The sequence below is a fragment of the Passer domesticus genome, chromosome 4, assembly GCF_036417665.1.
Source record: "Passer domesticus isolate bPasDom1 chromosome 4, bPasDom1.hap1, whole genome shotgun sequence".
NCBI classification, from domain to species: domain Eukaryota; kingdom Metazoa; phylum Chordata; class Aves; order Passeriformes; family Passeridae; genus Passer; species Passer domesticus.
In genome coordinates, this window is record NC_087477.1 from 82,161,821 (window position 1) to 82,180,347 (window position 18,527).

At 69.1% G+C, this 18,527-nt stretch overlaps 1 protein-coding gene across 2 annotated transcripts; it reads left to right on the forward strand.

The window, feature by feature from the left end:
- Positions 1-5,065: 5,065 nt before the first annotated feature.
- PCGF1 (polycomb group ring finger 1) lies at positions 5,066-8,686 on the forward strand. Of its 2 annotated transcripts, none has more exons than XM_064419358.1 (9): positions 5,066-5,511; positions 6,277-6,382; positions 6,468-6,620; positions 7,274-7,345; positions 7,433-7,541; positions 7,646-7,679; positions 7,801-7,884; positions 7,962-8,042; positions 8,532-8,686. In XM_064419358.1, exons 1-9 carry the CDS (start codon positions 5,416-5,418, stop codon positions 8,577-8,579), a joined length of 783 nt encoding a protein of 260 aa, XP_064275428.1. In that variant the 5' UTR covers positions 5,066-5,415; the 3' UTR covers positions 8,580-8,686. The 2 variants fall into 2 exon arrangements, with proteins under 2 accessions (XP_064275428.1, XP_064275429.1); XM_064419359.1 differs by having other exon boundaries at positions 5,072-5,511; positions 7,798-7,884.
- The last annotated feature ends 9,841 nt before the right edge of the window (positions 8,687-18,527 follow it).

Sequence of the window (18,527 nt, forward strand, 5' to 3'; positions counted from 1 at the left end):
GGCCCCGCGGGTGGGTTCGCGGCGGCTCCCGGGCGGGTCACGGCCCCGGGACAGGGGCTGGCGGGGCGGAGGCGGCTTCCCGGGCGCCCTGGCGCCACCGGTCTGGGGCAAATGACATTACCGGGGCCTGCGCCTGTAAATCACGGCGGCACCGGGGGCTGCAGCTGCCGCACCGGGGGCACTGCACACCCCGGGGCACCGCAGGCACCGGGGGGCACCGGGTGGTCCCAGGCTCGCCGCAGGGTGCGGTGCCCGTCCCTGGGGCCGCGGGAAGCGGGGCTGCACGGTCACACGCCCTGTGCCACCCTCGGCTGTGCCCACAGCCCACCCCGGCACCGGGAACGGCCGAGCTGCTCCTTGCACACCGGGGGCACCGCCGGAGCCTCGTGTGCCCAGAAGGGGAGGGGGGCACAGCAGCGGGACCCTGCCCTGCCGGCGCCGCGGCTTCCTGGCCTTTCCTGCTCGCAGCCCGGCAGGTGCCGGCACAAATCCCAGCGTTCCCCCTGTGGCTTTTCCACCTGGAAAGAGCCCCCGGCTCCGGGTGTGCTGCGGCAAAGGGACCCGCTGGGACCCGCTGGGACGCAGCCATGGCGGCGGCAGTGGCAGTGACAGCGGTGACAGTGTTGGTGACAGTGGCAGTGGGAGGAAATGGCCGGTGCCGGAGGAGGAGGCGGCAGCAGGTTAATTGAACCCGGAGCAGCAGGCAGATGTTGCCGTGCCCAGGGGCTGGAATCTGCCGGGCTGGGAGATGGATTGGGGGGCTGGGACGGGGCCCGGGGCAGTGCGGGCTCTCCCGGCGCCTGCTTGCGCCAGGGCCCGCCCCATGCCCGCGGGGGTCTGCGAGCGGCACCCCCGGCCGGGGCAGCCCCCCCTGCCCGGCACCCTCCAACAGCACGGCCAGGGCTGCCCTGGGAGGGAGGGGAAGAACTGAGGGTGCTCAAGGAGTCCGGAGCCCCTTCCCGCCCTGGCTGTGGGTGTAGGGTGTTTCCCTCCCAGGGACCCCACTGGCCAAGGTGCCACCACCTTGTGCCGCTGGCTCTGTCTGCCCACCTGACAGGTGTTCCTGTGCCTGCTCTGGGGTCCCCTGAGCCACCGTGGGGACCAGGCAGGGTCCTTGCACCCCGAACCCCCCAGTGGGCCAGTGCAGACCCTTCCTCGTTTCACGGCCACAGCAGGGACCTCGGTGTGTGCCCCCTCCCTCCCCGAGGGGCTGGGCTGGCAGTTCTCCTGGGTGGCAGTGACAGCTGGAGGGCATGCGGCATTAAAAGGGCATTTGCCCAGTTCCAGCAGGGCACCAGCCTTGAGCCAGTGCGGCACCAGGCGCTGCCACCGCCAGCATCTCCCCGCCCCGCGCCCTCCAGCCCCTGTGCCCCGGGGGCAGGGGGTCACACACGGGGTCTGCGGGCTCCGGCCCTGCCCGCCCCACCACGGCGGTGCTGCCCGAAGCTGCGGGGGCCCCGTGCCCCGTCCCCCACCGCGGCCCCGGGGCTGCCGGTGCAGCTGCGCGGTGCCGCGTCCCCGGTGCCGGCCGTGCCGGTGCTTCCGTCCCCCACGGGAACGCCGCGGGCTCCGAAGCTGCTGCCGGGGCGGGGGTCCCTGCCTGTCCCCGGTGGCCCGGCCATCACGGCGGTGGCGCGGCGGGGACCTGGCAGGGCCCCACGCTCCCACCGGCCAGAGGCTGCCGCGCACCCGCTCCCGCCCGCTCCCCCCCGTAATCTCATTACCGCTGGACGTCCCCTTCTTCCTCCCGCTTCCCCCCAAACCCGCTGGCAAACTGGAGGGACAGTCAGCTCCTCTCTGGCTGCTGGGTTAATTCTGGGCTAATTAGATGAACCAGCCCAGATTGGATTACTTTAGCCTGCATTTGGTCCTCCAGTCCTTGGCTTGCGGCTCCCGGGGGAGCTGCTGGCGCCTCCTGCCTCAATCAGACACTTCTTAACCGCATGAAACACTCCCGGTGCCCCCCGCCGCCCGCCCGCCGCGGGCGCCGGCACCCGGACGGGGTGCGCGGGGTGCGGCGGCAGCAGCCGGTGGGCGCGGTGCCCACCCCGGCCCGGCTGGCACGCCGGGAGGGCTGCCGTGAGGATGGATGGGGATGGCACGGAGCCGGGATGGGAGCGGCGCGGGGTTGGGATGGGGTCACCGTGGCCGCCGATGGCTCCCGCGGACCCGACGGCCGAGTCGCCCGCTCGGACGTCACGGTGGCCCTCGGCGACTGCGCGGTGTCCTCGGGGAGGAGCCGGGTGCCACATGGGTGCGTGGGCGGCTGCACGGTGACGCCAACACCCGGCTGCTGGGGGGCTGCTCCCCCCGGGCTGCAGCCCCTGGGCCGGGGGGTACTGCGGGTCCGGACTGGGGGTGCAGCACGGGCCACCCCCCTCAAACCCTCTGGGGAGCCCAGATCCGTGGTCTGGGAGCAGGCTGGGGGGCACAGTGTGGCCCGGGGGGCTGCGGAGGTGATGGATGCCAGCGGAGCGGGAGCTGAGCCCCCGGGCTGTCGGTGGGGGGTGGAGCAGGGCACGGGGGGTGCTGTGGGAGCGGGGGGCACACAGGACCCCCACCCCTCGGGCTGCAGCTCCAGCCCCTCTGGTGAGAGGGAGCAGTGCCCAGGAGCCACGGGACACGTGGCTGGGCACCCCGGTCCCCTCTGCCACGCCGGGTGCCCTCAGGGTACCCCACACCCGCCTCACCCGGGCCCGACACCGCCCGGGGGCTTTTGGGGGGGTCTGCCCGTCCTGGTGGGCTGGTGCCCCTCGCGGGGCCAGAGCGTGCCGGTGGCTGGTGGCCGCTGACAGCCACGTCGCTCAGGGCCTCGTTATCGAAGGTTAATTGGATTCTGCAGCTGTACTCGGTGCATTAGGCAGGAGCTCAGTCCATGAGCACCCAGCCCCCGCTGCCCTGTAGGGACCCCTGCCCACCTCAGAGGGATTAATGGGGGACCCCTATCCACCCTGGGAGACCCTGCCCGATTTAACAGGGACCCCTGTCTGCCCTGGGGGTCCCCTGCCTTCCTTGGGGGGTCCCTGTTCACCTGACCTGGTTGTGCTGCCCGGCACCGCTGCGGCCGTGAGCGCGTCCAGCCCCAGCCCAGCCCCAGCGCGGGGTCCGGCCGGGAAAGCGCCCGGCAGCGCTTCCCAGAAGGAGCCGCCCCGGCCGTGCCGCGGAAATGGAGCTGAATATCTGAGCAGGGCTGAGCTAAAAGCCTCGGCCCCGCAGCCCCGCGCAGCCCCGGCGGCTCCCGCCATCAATTATTAACGGCGAGATGGATCCGCGGCTCCGGGAGTACCGGCTGCCGGGACCCCAGCCCCGGGACGGGCTCTGCGCCCTCGGTCCCGCGGGGCCCGCGCCAGCGGCACCCACGGAGCCCGCTCCTCGCCCGGCCGGGACTCGCGGTGCCGGTGCCGGTTCTCCTGAGGGCAGCGGCACAAAGCGATGCTGCCCCGCCGTGGGGCCGCGCTGGCCCCGCTGTGACCCCCGGCCCTCCCCGGATGGCTCCTGGCAGGTACAGACGGGACCGGACCCTCCCCGGCCGGGGGTCACCGGCCCCGCCGCGCTCCCCGGGGGCGCGGGCAGGGGGTGGGCGGGCGGCGGGGCGGGGGCTGGTCCGGAGCCTCTGCCCGCCGGCACCGGGAGGGGCTCGGGTTGCTCCCGGGGCTCGGCCACACACCGGGACGAGCGGCTGGCACCGGGGTCACCGGGGCTCGGCCGGTGCCAGGCTTAGACCCTCCGGTGGGGCAGCGGGGACAGCGCCACTGGGCTGGGCACACTGAGGGGTGGAGTGAGTGCTGTGACCCGGATCCGGGACCGGAACCACGACCGGGACGCATCCAGGAGCCCCAAACCCGCACCGTCAGTCCCTGGCCGTGGAGGAGCCGGTGCCGGAGCGGGGCTGGCACCGTGGCTGTGTGCCAGGAGCTCCGTGCTGGGGTGGTGGGCGCCAGCCCCTGCTCGGGGGTCCCGCCGTGTTCCTCTGCCCGCTCCCCCTCCCTGGCATGGACCAGCCTTCCCTGGGGTCCGGGGGCTGGCACGGTCCGTGAGGGGCCCTGGGGGGCTCTGAGGGGCCCTGGGGGGCTCTGAGGGGCCGCGGGGATCTCGGCTCGGCTCCGCATTAGCGCGGCCGCTGCTTCCCCCTGAGCCGAACATTCATTAGCGTGGCTCCGGCTGCGCCGGGTGGGGCCGCGGGCTGCTCCGCCGGCACCCCAAACTGCAGCACCCCAAACTGCAGCACCCCAACACCCCAAACTGCCAGCACCCCAAACTGCAGCACCCCAACACCCCAAACTGCCAGCACCCCAACAGCCCCAACTGCAACACCCCAAACCGCCAGCACCCCAACACCCGACACCCCAAACTGCCAGCACCCCAATACCCCAAACTGCCAACACTCCAAACTGCAGCACCCCAACAGCCCAAACTGCCAGCACCCCAAACTGCCAACACCCCGAACTGCAGCACCCCGACACCCCGAACTGCCAGCACCCCAAACTGCCAACACCCCGAACTGCAGCACCCCGACACCCCGAACTGCCAGCACCCCAAACTGCCAACACCCCAAACTGCAGCACCCCGACACCCCGAACTGCCAGCACCCCAGCGCCGGACACCCCAAATATCAGCACCAGCGCGACACCCCAAAGTGTACCACGCTGGTACCCCAGCGACACCCCAACCCTGCCTGAACCCCGGCACCCCGAAGTGCCCCGTACCCCGAACTGCCAGGCGAACACCCGACCCTGCCGGTGCCTCTGCACCCCCGAGCCCAGCCCTGCCCTGTGTCCCCGTCGGGACACCCCGGTGTCCCCTCACGAATCCTCACAGACCCCCCGAGCCCCCTCAGATCTCCCGCACCTCACGGGCCCCCCGTAACCCACTCCGCCGAGTCCTCAGCGCGTACCCCGCGCCCCACCCGGGCTCCTCGTCCCCTTCGTGCCCCCTCAGACCCCTTTGTGCCCCCTCAGTTCCCCTCAGACCCCTTCGTGTCCCCTCGGTCCCCTCAGGCCCCGGGTCCCTCCCGTGCCCCCCGCCCCTCCCGTTCCCCCGCGTTGCTCTGCTGCCCTCAGGCGGCGCTCCGCGGCACCGCGCGCTCGCAGAGCCCTCTCTGATTGGCGGCCGCTGCTGTCCGTCAAGAGCGCGCCCTCTCGCTATTGGCCACTGGCGGGAACGCCCTGCCTTAAACACGGCGGGTCCGGTGGCGGCGGCTCCCGGCGGGTCCCCCTCACGGGCGAGGTCGGGAGGTCTCGGGATCCCGGGCCTCTCCCCGTGGGTCGTGGGGAAGGATAAGCACAGGGCCGAGCTTGCGCTGCCCGCCGCGACTCGAGGCGCGCGGGGCACGCTAGGAGTTGTAGTCCCGCCGCTCGCCGCGGCCCCGCCCCGAACACGGAAGTGCGCGAGGCCACAGGCGGAGGCGGCTCTAAGATGGCGTCGCCTCCTCAGGGGGGCCCGATGGCCATCGCCATGCGGCTGCGGAACCAGCTCCAGGCCGTCTACAAGATGGACCCGCTGCGGAACGAGGCGAGCGGCCGTTCCGGGAGGGCGGGAGGCACCGGGAGGAGGCGGTGGCGGCGACACCGGGGGCCAGCTCGGGAGGGGACGGGAGGTGCCGCCGCGGCGCCGCTGGGGGGCGCTGTGAGACCGAGGGGCGGTGCGGGTGGGCGGGGCTAAGGGAAGGGGGCGTGGCCAAGGGCCGGGGCAGGCGCTGGGCTGGGGGCGTCCCCGGAGCCCCAAAATCCCATTTTCTGACATAAAAAGGCAAAGCAGGGTATCCCGCCCCCTTAAAATCTCGTTTTCTAGCGTAATGATGTAATACAGTGCGGTCGGTCCTGTTTTCTGGTATGTTAAGGCAATACAGGGGGTGCAGCACCCCAAAATCCTGTGTTCTGCCATAATACTGGAAGACAGAAGGCACAGCCTCCCCATGTCCTGTTTTCTGGCTTAATACGAGAAAACAAGAGGAGTGGTCCCCCAGAGTCACATTTGCTGGCATATTAAAATAAGACAGTGAGGCCAGCGTCTCAAAATCCCATTTTATAATGGAAGACAGGGGACAATCCCTACAAAATCCCTGTTTTCTGACAGGGGTGTCCAGCCCCTCAGAATCTGTTTTCTGGCATATTATAGCAAAACAAGAGGTGCAACTCCCCAAAACCCCATTATTTTAGCATGTTAAAGGAATGGCAGGAGAAGCTCCTTGGGCACAGGGGTTCCAGGTGAAGGAAGAGAGGGGTCTCGGGGGTGACAGGTGGGGGTGGTCTTGGTGCCAGTGAGGTGTCCCCGCAGGAGGAGGTGAAGGTGAAGATGAAGGAGCTGAACGAGCACATCGTGTGTTTCCTGTGCGCCGGCTACTTCATCGACGCCACCACCATCACCGAGTGCCTGCACACCTGTGAGCGTCCCCACCCGGCTGGGGGGGGCCTGGGGGGGCTGTGGGGGCGCAGGGCCACCCCTCCCACTCCTGTCCTTGTCCCCAGTCTGCAAGAGCTGCATCGTGAAGTACCTGCAGACCAGCAAGTACTGCCCCATGTGCAACACCAAGATCCACGAGACGCAGCCGCTGCTCAACCTCAAACTGGACAGGGTCATGCAGGACATCGTCTACAAGCTGGTGCCTGGCCTGCAGCACAGTAAGGGGACACGGGGGACGTGGCCTGCAGCACAGCAAGGGGACACGGGGGAGCTCAGGGGACGTGTGGTTGTGTTTGAGGGTCCCAGGACGAGGCAAGAGATGAGAATTTTAACTCCATGTTTCAGAAAGCTGATTTATTATATCAGTATATATTTTATATTAAAAATGCTATACTAAAAATTATCCTAAAAAGAATCATTCCTTTCCTGTCCTTTCCAGACTTCTGGAAAGGACAGGAGAGGAATGATAACAAAAGCTCCTGACTGACTCTGAGAGTCCGAGCCAGCTCACTGTGATTGGCCATTAATTAGAAACAACCAACATGCACCAATCACAGATGCACCTGCTGCATTCCACAGCAGCAGATAAATATTGTTTGCATTTCTTTCCCGAGGTTTCTCAGCTTCTCAGGAGAAAAATCCTGGCAAAAGGATTTTTCAGAAAATGTCATGGCTACAGACAGGGGCTGCAGCACAGGATGGGGGACACGGGGACAGGGATGGGGAGCTGGGGACAGGATGGGGACGTGGACAGGGAGGGAAAGAGGCATGGGGACAGGTGTGTGACACGGGCTTGGTGCAGTGGAGGGAGGGAGGGAGGACAGCACCGTCAGGGGCAGCTGGTGTGACCCTGAGCCCTTGTCCCCTGCAGGTGAGGAGAAGCGGATCCGGGAGTTCTACCAGTCCCGAGGCCTGGACAGGGTGACACAGCCCAGCGGTGACGGTGGGACAGGGGGGCACGGGGGGCAGCCAGCTGCGTGCTGGGGGCGTCGGGGGCGCAGGGGGCTGACGGTGCCGCCTGTGTCCCCAGACACGGTGGGGGGTGACCCCATGGGGCTCCCCTACAGCACCTTTGACCACTCGCGCGCCCACTATTTCCGCTACGACGAGCACGTCTCGCTCTGCCTGGAGAAACTGAGGTGAGTCCCCCCTCAGTGGGGTGGGCAGGGGACACCGGGGACACCGGGCGTGGCCCCCGACCCGTGAGACCCTGGACACGTGTCCCTTTGTCTTCCCGCCACAGCTCCAGCAAGGACAAGAGCAAGGCCATGCTGCAGGTGAGTGGGGATCCCTGCAGACCCCAGCCCTGACCCCCAGCTGCCACCCCGGCCCTGGCAGGGCTGTGTGGGGTCCCTGGAGACCCCCACAGCCCCCAACCCTCTGTGCCCCTCGCAGCAGAAATACGTGAGGTGCTCGGTGCGGGCACAGATCCGACACCTGCGGAGGGTCCTGTGCCACCGCCTGGGGCTGTCCCTGCAGCACGTGAGTGGGGGTCCTGGGGAGGGAGGGTCCCAGCCCCCGGGGGTGTCCTGGCCCCCCTGATGCAGCCCCCTGTGCAGGTGCAGATCCTGTTTGACAACGAGCCCCTCCCCGACCACATGACAATGAAGCAGCTCTGGCTCTCACGCTGGTTTGGCAAGGTGTGCGTCCATCATAGCCTCTGATTTTGGGGTTCACCCCATGGGGGGGGTGGTGGGATGACCCTCTGGGGGTGGTTCAGGCAGTGTGGGGTTGGGGGACTGAGGATCTTTAATGTCAGTGGTGATCTGGGAGGTTCCTGGCCCTGCATGGCTCAGGCAATGGGGGGTCCCCAAAGGGGTTGGCCAGATTTGGGGTGCAGCCCCAGGGGAGTCCCTGGGCTGGGACTGGGGTCCCTGTACCAGGGGATTTCTGGGCTGGGGTTTGGGGTCATAGACTGGGGTTGGGGAGTCCCTATCTGGGAGGCTTCCCTGGGCTGGGGTTTGGGATTCTGGGCTGGGATGGGGGGCTTCCTGTCTGGGAGGGTTCCCTGGGCTGGGGTTTGGAGTTCCTGCCCTGGGGGCAGTCTCTGTGCTGGGATCTGGGGTCTCTGCCCCAAGGGGGGTCCTTGGCTGGAATCCCCCAGCCCTGACCCCCCCCTTGCCCCACAGCCTGCGCCCCTCCTGCTGCACTACAGCATCAAGGACAAGAGGAGGTAGGGGTGGGGGGTGGGCACTGCCCCCCAGTGCAGCCCTGCTCCCGCCCCCCACCCCATAACTTATACCCCTCTTTGAATTTATTTTTGGAATAAAATTGTGAAAAAGCCCCCTTGAGTCCCTGCTTTGTCTGGGGGGGTTGGGGGCTGCTGTGGGGGTCTCAGGAGTGTCCCCTCTGCTCCAGCAGCTCCAGGAGCTGGGGGGCTGCGTGTGGGGACTCAGTGACCCCCGGGTGGGCTGAGTCAGGGGGTGCACTGCGGGCAGTGGGGCTGTGCAGCCGCCCCATCCCCGTTCCCCCGCAGCACCGGGGGTCTCGCAGCCCCCCAGCCCCACGGGCTCTCCCACATCGGTCCAGTCACGGCCGCCTGGCACATGTCCGGCCCCCCGCCCCCATAATGAGCCTTAATAAAGTCATCGGCCCTTTGATTGCCGGGGGAGCTCCGCAGCCCCCGCGCAGCCCTAATTAGCCCGGGACAATATTCCGCCATCTGGGCCCTCCCGCGGCGGCCACGGGCGCAGCTGCGGGCGGGGGTCCCGGGGGCGTCCCTGGGGTGGGGCCGGGACCCACGGCTGCGGGCGGAACAGGTGCCGGAGCCCGGGGCTCCCGGGAACGCGGCTCCGGAGGGCTCACAGCCCGCCGGTGCTGACCGCGCTCCGTGCCCCGGCGCGGTGCTGCCGGTACCGGGCTGTACCGGGCGGCTGTCGGGGATCTCCCCTCCATCCTCGTCCCTGAACCGCGTGTCCCATCCTGTGGTGGGCACGGTCCAGGCCCCCCCGGGATGGATGTGGCACCGGGTGTGCCTTGGCCCGTCCTTCATCCCGGGCCCCGCTCTGAGCTCGGCGCTCGGTGCCCGCGCCGGAACCCCCGCGCCGCCGCCGCCGCCGCCGGGGGATCCGGTTACGGCCCGGCCCGGCCCAGCTGTCGGCCATCGCTCACCGGGCGGGGGGCGGCGGGGCTCGCCTGCCCAAAGCCCCCGCAGGGCCGAAGGGAAACGCGGGGGCTGCGCGGCCATCCGGGCGTGGGGAGCCCAGCGGGGCTGGTGGGCGGAATGGGGGCTCCAAGTGGGGTGCAGGATTTGGGTCCCAGCCGGAGAGGGAGGGGTGGGATTGTGGAGTGGGGGTCCCAAACGGGACTGGAGGAGCAGGATGGGGGGCTCAGTAGGGCTGGAAGGCTTGGGGTGCAAGGTGGGAGTCCCGAGCAGGGACAGAGGGTTTGGGGTACGGGTTGGGTGTCCCAGACAGGGCTGGAGGCGTGGGGGAGCAGGATGGGGATCCCAAACCGGGCTGGGGGTCCAAACGGGGGCTGCCTGTGGGGGAGTGGGCGTGTAGGTGGATGAAGGGACAGACGGATGGATGGACGGACGGATGCCGGGGATAGCGAGGCGGGGGCTGTCCCTGTGTCTGTCAGCAGCCAGTTGCAGACGGCAGAGCAGGGAGCCCCCCACCCCAGCCCTGCACCCCCTCCCTTATCAGCGCCGGCCCCGGAGGAGCCTAATTCAAACCAACTGCGGGGCTGACGTTGGTAAATGAGCCCCCCGCCCACGGCCTGGCCCCAGCGCCCAGGGCAGGGGGGAGAGCGGGGCGGGGGGCTCCAGCGGGGCAGCGGCAGGTACGGGGGGATGTTCCCGTGCCCCCCAGGCGCGGTCAGCCTGAAGACACTTTGATGTCCCCCCGGCCCGTCATGCTCCGAGGGGGCTAATGCCCCCGGCTCCAGCCCGGCAGAGAGGGAAACCTGAGCCCCCAGCCCCTGTCCTTAACCTGGGGGGCTCTCGGGGGTCCCCAGAGGATCTGGGCACGGCACGGACCCACGTGAGCAGGGGGACGGGACCCTTAAGGGCGCCTTGGCTCTGTGGGACCCCCAGGAGTCCCTCTGGGGATGGTGGCACCCCCAGCCTGGAGGGTCCCAGGGCTCGGATGCGGGGTGAGAGGGGAAGGGACCCACCCATGGTGTCGCAGGGATGTGCCAGGGGGCTACAGGAGCAGTACGGGGTGGGGGTCTGTGGGAGGGACCCCAAAAAGAGACTCCTCAAACCCCCCACCCTCCACAGCCCCGCAGCTGCTGTGCCTTTGGGGGGCACTGGGGGCACAGCACAGCCCGGGGAGGGGGCGCAGCCTCAGCCCTCCCTCCTGTGCCAGTGTCCCCCCAAGCGCTGCCCCCTCCAGCTCCGCACCCCCCACCCCTGCCCCCTCCAAAGACCCCCAAAACCCCCCAGCCCCACGGGCTCTCACTCTGGGGCTCACCCCCAGCTCTGCCCTGCCCCGGGGATGGGCACAGGGGGGGACCCCGGGCTGCTGAGCCCCCCGGCCGTGCGGGACCCCCCGGCTGCACCACTGCCGGCTGAGGGGCCATGCCCGGCCTCTGGAACGCGGTGGGCACCGTGGGGACACGTGTGGCACTGTACTGCCCCGCATCCTGGCCTCCCACCCCAGGGCACCCATGGCAACACAGCCATCCATGCCCGTGCCATGCCATGCCCTCCATGCCCAGCGGCACGGGCACGCCGGGAATGAGCTGTCACGACAGGAATGAGCTGTCACGCCGGGAATGAGCTGTCACGCCGGGAATGAGCCGCCGCCCCAGCGCGGGGACGTTCCCTGTAACGAAGCGCCGGGATGAGGCTGATGAGAAAACCCAAACGCAATTTAATTCCTGTCACCGCCTGAGCGGCTCTAAATGACGCCAGGGCCTTGTGACGGGCCCACGCTGAGCCCCCCGCCCCACGCCGTGCCCTCCCCACCCCCGGCCCGTGCTTCCTGCCCGCTTCCTGAGGATGTGGGCACCGGCCCTGGCACCGGGATGCCCGCCGGCGTGGGAAGCGGGAAGGGGGGCACCTTCCTGCGGACAGAGGGGTCACGGCAGGGCCTGGGAAAGCGCCGGCCCGGGACCCCCCAGCCCCCGCAGCCGCCCGGAGGAGCCCCGCGGGGAGTGGCAGCACTTGTGGCACCGAGGAGCGGCACCGAGGAGTGGCACCCGGCCCTGCCACCGGCATTCCCGGCTGGCGCGGGGGCCGGGGGAGCGGGCTCGGGGCACCTCCTCGCGTCTCCCGGGTTGGTTTGGCCGCCGGGGTTTCCTCCAGGCCTTTGTCTGGAGGGTGCGGCCCCCCCGAGCCCCGGCACGGCCACACCGGGACCGGCGGCGGGGCAGGGCCCCCAGGAGGCGGCGGGGCTGCGGGTGGGACACGGGATGGGGGGGAGAGGGGATGGGATAGGGGATGTGGGGTATGGGATGGGGGGGTAGGATATGGGATAGGGGATTTGGGATATGAGATACGGGATGTGGGATAGGGGATAGGGGATATGAGATTTGGGATATGGGGTATGGGATTTGGGATGTGGGATAGGGGATATGAGATTTGGGATATGGAGTATGGGATGTGGGATATGGGGATAGGGGATTTGGGATATGGGATATGGGATATGGGATGTGAGATGTGGGATGTGAGATAGGCGATAGGGTATATGGGATATGAGATATGGGATGTGGGATGCAATATGGGATGGGATATGGGATATGGGATAGGGGATTTGGGATATGGGACATGGGATGTGGCATGGAGTGCACAGGGGGTACAGGTGGGCACAGAGGGCAGGCATGGGTGCCCTTGGGGGGTGCCAGCCTGCTCCCAAGGGCCTGTGGATTGGGTGTTGCTGCCCCGACGTGGCTGCTGGTGCCGTGGTGTGGGTGTCACAGCAAGAGTGCCACAGTGCCAGTGCCATCCCCTGGGGCTGTGGCATGGCTGCCAGTGCTGCAGTGTAGATGCCACGATGTGTGTTCCAATGCCATGTGGGTCCCAGGGCCATGACATGGATCCCAGTGCCACAATGTGGGACCTGGTGACACAAAGTGGGTGCCAGGGCCATGGTGTGGGTGCCAGTGCCACTGCGGGGGCCCCAGTGCCCCGTGTGTCCCAGTGCCACCTCCCAGTGCCCCGCGTGCCCCAGTGCGGTGGCACTCGCCATCCCTCCATTGTTCCACCCTTTGAAGTCGCTGTTTCCTGACTGGTTTGTCCCGGCCCGCCCGTGCCGGTGCTTCCCAGCCATAAATCACCCAGCACGGGGGCTCAGCACCCGCGTGCCCGCGGCCTCAGCCTGGCAAGGGGCTCCCACCGAGCCCACCTGCACCTGGGACCCGCCAGGGCAGGGCAAGGACTCCCTGGAGCCCCGTGGAACCGTCAGCAAGGACATCACAGCGATCCCTTCCCCGTGGGCCTCCCGTCCCCCCTGACTCCCCACGGTATAACAAGGTGTGAACAACCCCGGGATGAGGATTTGGGGCAAATCACAGCGAGATTGGCAGTGCCCGCGACAGCCCAGCCCGTGTGCCAGGGCTCAGGCCGGTCCCTGCGCTCCTGTGGGGCTGCCCCCAGCGCCCCGAGGCTTCCGTCCGGGCGCAGCGCTGACGGCACGGCCGTTCCCTCCGCTATTCCAGCATTTCCTGGGGTTTATTGTCTTTCCCTCGCTGTCCCACCTTCCTCGCAGGAAGCCCTTCGTCCCACGGGGCTGGCGGCTCCGTTAGCAGCAGGACGGCGCTCCCGGCCCCCTCCCCATGGGCAGGGGCACAGCCGGTGTCCCGGGAGCTGCTCAAGCCCCCAGCCCTGCTCAGAGCCCGGTACCGGGGGCACCACGCCGCTCTGAGCTCCCATCACGGTGTCGGTACCGCGGTCCCAGGGCGGAGAGGAGGCTGGGGACTGTCCCCAGAGCCCGTCTCCAGCCGGGGGGATGTGTTCTGCCACGGCTGTCGCCCACCGGTCCCCTGATCCCTAAAACAATTTGGGCTCGTTATGGCAACGCCGTCTGCCGGAGTGTGGTCCCGGCAGGGAGGGGCCGTGCCGCCATCACCCCGCGGCTCCGGCCGCCACACCGGGCTCCCGCCGCGGGACCGGGGCTGCAGAGACGTGGGGGAGCCCGGCAGGACCGGGGGGTGCTCCTGGAGGGGTGAACCGGGGTGTGCTCCCTCCCGATCCCCGCCTCATCCCATCCCCATCCCCATCCCTGTGTCCGTTCCATCCCCATCTCCACCTCATCCCATCCTCATCCTCATCCACCCTCCCGCTCTTCCTGCACCCCCCCGGACCCCCACACCCCCCCGGGCGGCAAATTCCAAAGGGCACCCGGGAAGATTAATGGCGGGGCCGGGGCCGGGGCCGGGCCGGCCGGTAACCGGATCGCCCCGCGGGAGCAGGAATGCGCCGCTGACCCCGCCGTGCCCGCGAGGGTCCCGCCACGCGGGGTCACCACGGGCTCGGTCACCACGGGCAGCGCGCAGCCCCTGCCCAGCCAGGGACACCCCGCTGTCCCCAAACCCCGTGGGGCTCCGTCCCCGCGTCCCCAAACGCAGAGACGCGTCCTGGGGACAGGCGGTGTCCCCGAGGTCTCTGGGGTGGGGTGACACACGCATCACGCTTTGCTCGGGGGTGGGTGACACGTGCCACCCCCCTGCCCACATCCAGAGGACGCCAAGAGCCACCTCCTCTACCCACAGCAAGACGGGCACCGGGGGCTGCATCTCCCTCTTCTCGCCCACCCTCGGGGGTGCAGAGAGCCCTCCTCCAGCCCCGCGGCAATGGGGACACCCGGTGCCGTGCCGTGCCGTGCCGTGCCGAGCCGAGCCGCGGGGGCTGCAGGCGGCGGGCGCGGAGCAGCTGTCGGGTCTAAAGTTACGGTGGCGCTGGGGGCGGGGAGCGCGGCCCGGAGCGGGACAGGGTCCCCGCGGGGGTGTCCTCGCTCGGGGTCCCGCTGTTGCCGCACCCCGAGGGTGCGGACCCCGCCGGGCGGGGAGGATGCAGGACAGACCGGGGCTAAGAATAGCGCCGGGCTGGGAGCGGGAGGAAGGATGGGGCTTCCTCTGCGACGCCTCTTCTTCCTCCTACCCGGCTCTGCCAGGCAGCACGTGTGACACGGGGACGCTCCGAGTGCCACCTGCCCCCCCCACCCGCGCTGTCCCCCGTCCCCAGTGTGACATCCGCAGTGTCCCCTGGAGCACCCACCCACCCGCGGCCCCTACGAGTGCCACCCCCGGCGCTGTCCCCCCCGCCGCTGTCCCCCCCTGCCGCCGCCGCCGCCGCGTTTCGTTGCACTTCACTTTTTAATTAACCCCGGGGCGCTGCCTCGCCGGGGTTAATGGCAGCGGTGACCCGCGCGGCCATCGATCCCCCGAGCCCCGCGCCGCGCTCGCAGCCACGGACGGGCCCCCTCGGGGGTCCTGCGGGATGACAGGGGCGTGTGCCCCCCCTCCCCTTCAATGCTGCGCATGGCAGAGCCGCGCAGGACGCCCGCGGTGCCCCCACGCTGCTGCCAGCGCTGTGGGCACACACCGCCTCGAGGTGTCCCCAGCCAGGTTTAGGGGTGGCCCCGTAGTGGCGCTGGTGTCACATCCCCCCCTCCTCACTGGGGACCCCCTCCCGGTTATTCAGTGCCCCCGTGGCCGTGCCAAAAGCGGGGTCCCGCCCCCCTGCAGCCCCCGCAGCCCCCTCGCTGCCCAGGTGCCCCTGTCACCCCTCCGCGCTTTAATCCGGGGCTCGTTCATCTTGGGCGGGGGCCGGGCTGTCAACGCCCAGACGGGCCATTTCCGAGCCGAGTCCCCCGCGCTCAGCCCTAATTGAATCCTCATGGCCCCGCCGCCGCCCCGGCCCCGCCGCCGCACCCGCCACCGGCCCGCTGCCCGCCGCGGCCCTCCCGGTGCCGCGGCGAGCCTGGCGCTGCCCCACGCCGGGCACCGCCCGGGGGCACTCGGAGCCCCCCCGTCCCCCGGCACAGAGACCCCCGCTCGGTGGGCAGCGGGTGCGGCTCTGTCCCCCGTGGAGGGGACCCCACGCCCCCCCAAACCCCCAGGTCAGCCCTGGACGGACCCCGACCCCAGGGGGGTCCCAGCGGGTCCCTCTGCTGGGGCGGGGTTCGGGGAGCCCCCCATGGCGGCCGTGCCGTGCGGGGGTCAGGGGGCGTGGGCGGCCCGGCGGGGGGGCAGCGGCGTTTGCTGCAGCCGGAGCCTTTGAAATGCAACCCCCCCGCCCCCGCCCCCGGCCCATTTGGCTGGAGTTTGGCCCAGGCACAAATGGAGGCCCCGGAGCGAGCAGGGGGTTGCGGGGGGGCGCGGCAGCTGGGCCCGGGGCCGGCGGGACCCGCTGACCCCGGCCGGTGCCTGGCACCGGCACTGGTGTCCCCGCGTGTGTGTGTGATCCTGCACACGCGTGTGGCGGCTCCGGGTGTGAGCTGGAGTGGCCGTGGGCCCTGCACGCACACCTGGACACAGCCGCACACACCTGCACGCAGCCGTGCCCGCACACGCGGCTGCCAGGAGCCCGCTGGGGCGGCTGTGGACACACGGACACACGGGCGTGGGAGCCGTGGAGGCGTGTGCTGGGCCCTGTGTGTCCCCAGCCCTGCGCTGTCCCCATGCCCCCATCCCATCCCCATCTCATTTTCTCTCATCCTGTCTCATCCCAGTTCCATCCCATCCATCCCATCCCATTGCATTTCCTCCCCATCTCATTTTATCCCACTGCATTTCATGCCAATCCCATCCCAAATCATCCCAATTCTTCCCATCTCAATTCTGTTCCATCCATTCCATCCCACTGCATTTCCTCCCCATCTCATTTTATCCCACCCCATTTCACCCCAATTCCATCCCATCCCAAATCCTCCCAATTCTGTTCCATCCATCCCATCCCATTGCATTTCCTCCCCATCTCATTTTATCCCACCCCATCCCATCCCAATTCCACCCCATCCCAAATCATCCCAATTCTTCTCAATTCTGTTCCATCCATCCCATCCAAACCCACCCCATTCCCCCAATTCCATCCCATCCCAAATCATCCCAATTCTTCCCACCTCAATTCTGTTCCACCCCACCCCATCCCATCAATCCCACCCCACTCCCGCTCGCTCCCCGGTGCCGTGGCTGCTCGGAGCCCCGCAGCGCGGGGGCCGATGCCGCTCCCGTTAATGAATCGATGATTTGCCAACAGCCCCAGGGAGGGATCCCGGTCTCCCCTGGCTCCCCCGGCACATCCATCCCCGTTCACCGGAGCCAGGTGTAATCCCATTATTCCCGGCTCCGCCGAGGTCCCAGCCCAGCGCAGGGTCAGCATTTATTGCCAGTAATTGCTGGGGTCCCGTCCCCCGGCGCGGGGGGGCTCCCGGCACCCCCCCGGCGCTGCCGCCGCTCCTTACACTTTAATTCCGCTCCGAGCTGTTCCCTTATTAAAGGAAAATTCATTTGCCAGCGATTTCCATGTGCCGGGGCCGCGCGGGGCCGAGGCCCTAATCGCGTTACGGAGCGCTGCGGCGCGATATTGGGATGGAGCCGATAAATAATGGAGCAGGGCGGCGCGGGGGGGAGGCGCGTTCCGGGGGCGCCGCACCCCGAACTGCGTTACCCCGAGCTGCGCCGGCACCCCAGCGCCCTGCTCCTGGCACCCCTGGCACCCCAGCACCCTGCTCCTGACACCCCGGAGCCCTGGAATCTCAACACCCTGCTCCTGACACCCCAGCACCCTGCTCCTGACACCCCTGGCACCCCAGCACCCTGCTCCTGACACCCCGGAGCCCTGGCACCCTGCTCCTGGCACCCCAGCACCCTGCTCCTGAAACCCCGGAGTCCTGGCACCCCAACACCCTGTTCCTGACACCCCTGGCACCCTGCTCCTAACACCCCGCATCCCTGGCACCCCAACACCCTGCTCCTGACACCCCAGCACCCTGCTTCTGGCACCCCTGGCACCCCAGCGCCCTGCTCCTGACACCCCGGAGCCCTGGAATCTCAACACCCTGCTCCTGACACCCCAGCACCCTGCTCCTGACACCCCGGAGCCCTGGCACCCCAACAACCTGCTCCTGACACCCCAATACCCTGCTCCTGACACCCCTGAGTCCTGACACCCCAGCACCCTGCTCCTGACACCCCGGAGCCCTGGCACCCCAACACCCTGCTCCTGACACCCCTGAGTCCTGACACCCCAGCACCCTGCTCCTGACACCCCTGATACCCCAGCACCCTGCTCCTGACACCCCTGGTCCCCCTGCACCCCGCTCCCTGTCCCGGCTGCGGGAATACCCGGCCACGGCAGCCCCCGAGATGGGGGTGCTGGGTGGGGGGACACGGCAGCAGCCCCAGCTCCAGCACCAACACCCCTCGGTGTCCCCTCATACGTGGGTGACACAAGCCCGCTCACATGTGCACGCTCATGAACACACACACAAACACACGCGTGTGCCCCGGCGCTGCTCACGGCCGGGGACGGGGCCCGAGGGGCTGGGAGGTGGCCCCAGACCTCCAGGACACCCCCAGAGACCCCCAGGGACACCCCCGGGGCGGAGGAGAGGGACAAAGGCGGGGGCTGCCAGTGCCACAGCGGGGGCAGTGCCCCGGGGTGCCCCCAGCCCCACGCCGTGCCCGTGCCCGTCCCCTCGGGCCCCGGGCCAGCGGCGGGCACTGTCCCGGCTCCGCAGGAAGCTCCCGTGTTCCTGCGAAAGCCCCGAGGGCTCGTTTGGCTCCCACCCTGTGGCCTGCTTTGGGGTGAGAAGCGTTTCCCATCCTGTGTTCCCGGCAGCTGCAGCCAGCACTTCCCACCCCGGGGGGAGGCCGGAGGGGTCGGGCAGGGTTGGGGGGCTCAGCCCACCCCAGAAATGCCCCAGCGGCCGCCTCGGGACACGAGTGGGGGCTCGGGGAGGGAAGGAGGTGCCAGCACCGTGATCGGGGAGCAGGGATCCACCGCAGCCGCTGAAGAGCAGGGTGGGGATACCGGGGGGGTGACGAGAGGGTGACCCCCCACCCGTCGGGGTGAGCAGCACTGCCGGGCTCCTGCAGACCCGCGGTGGGAGCGCTGCCGCATTCCCAGCCCGGCATTCCCGGGATCCCGGCGGAGCCGGAGCGTTCCAGAGGGGTTTGCTCAGCGGCTCACCGGCACGGGGACACGGAATGTGGCCAGCAGCCATTTCCCTCTGTGG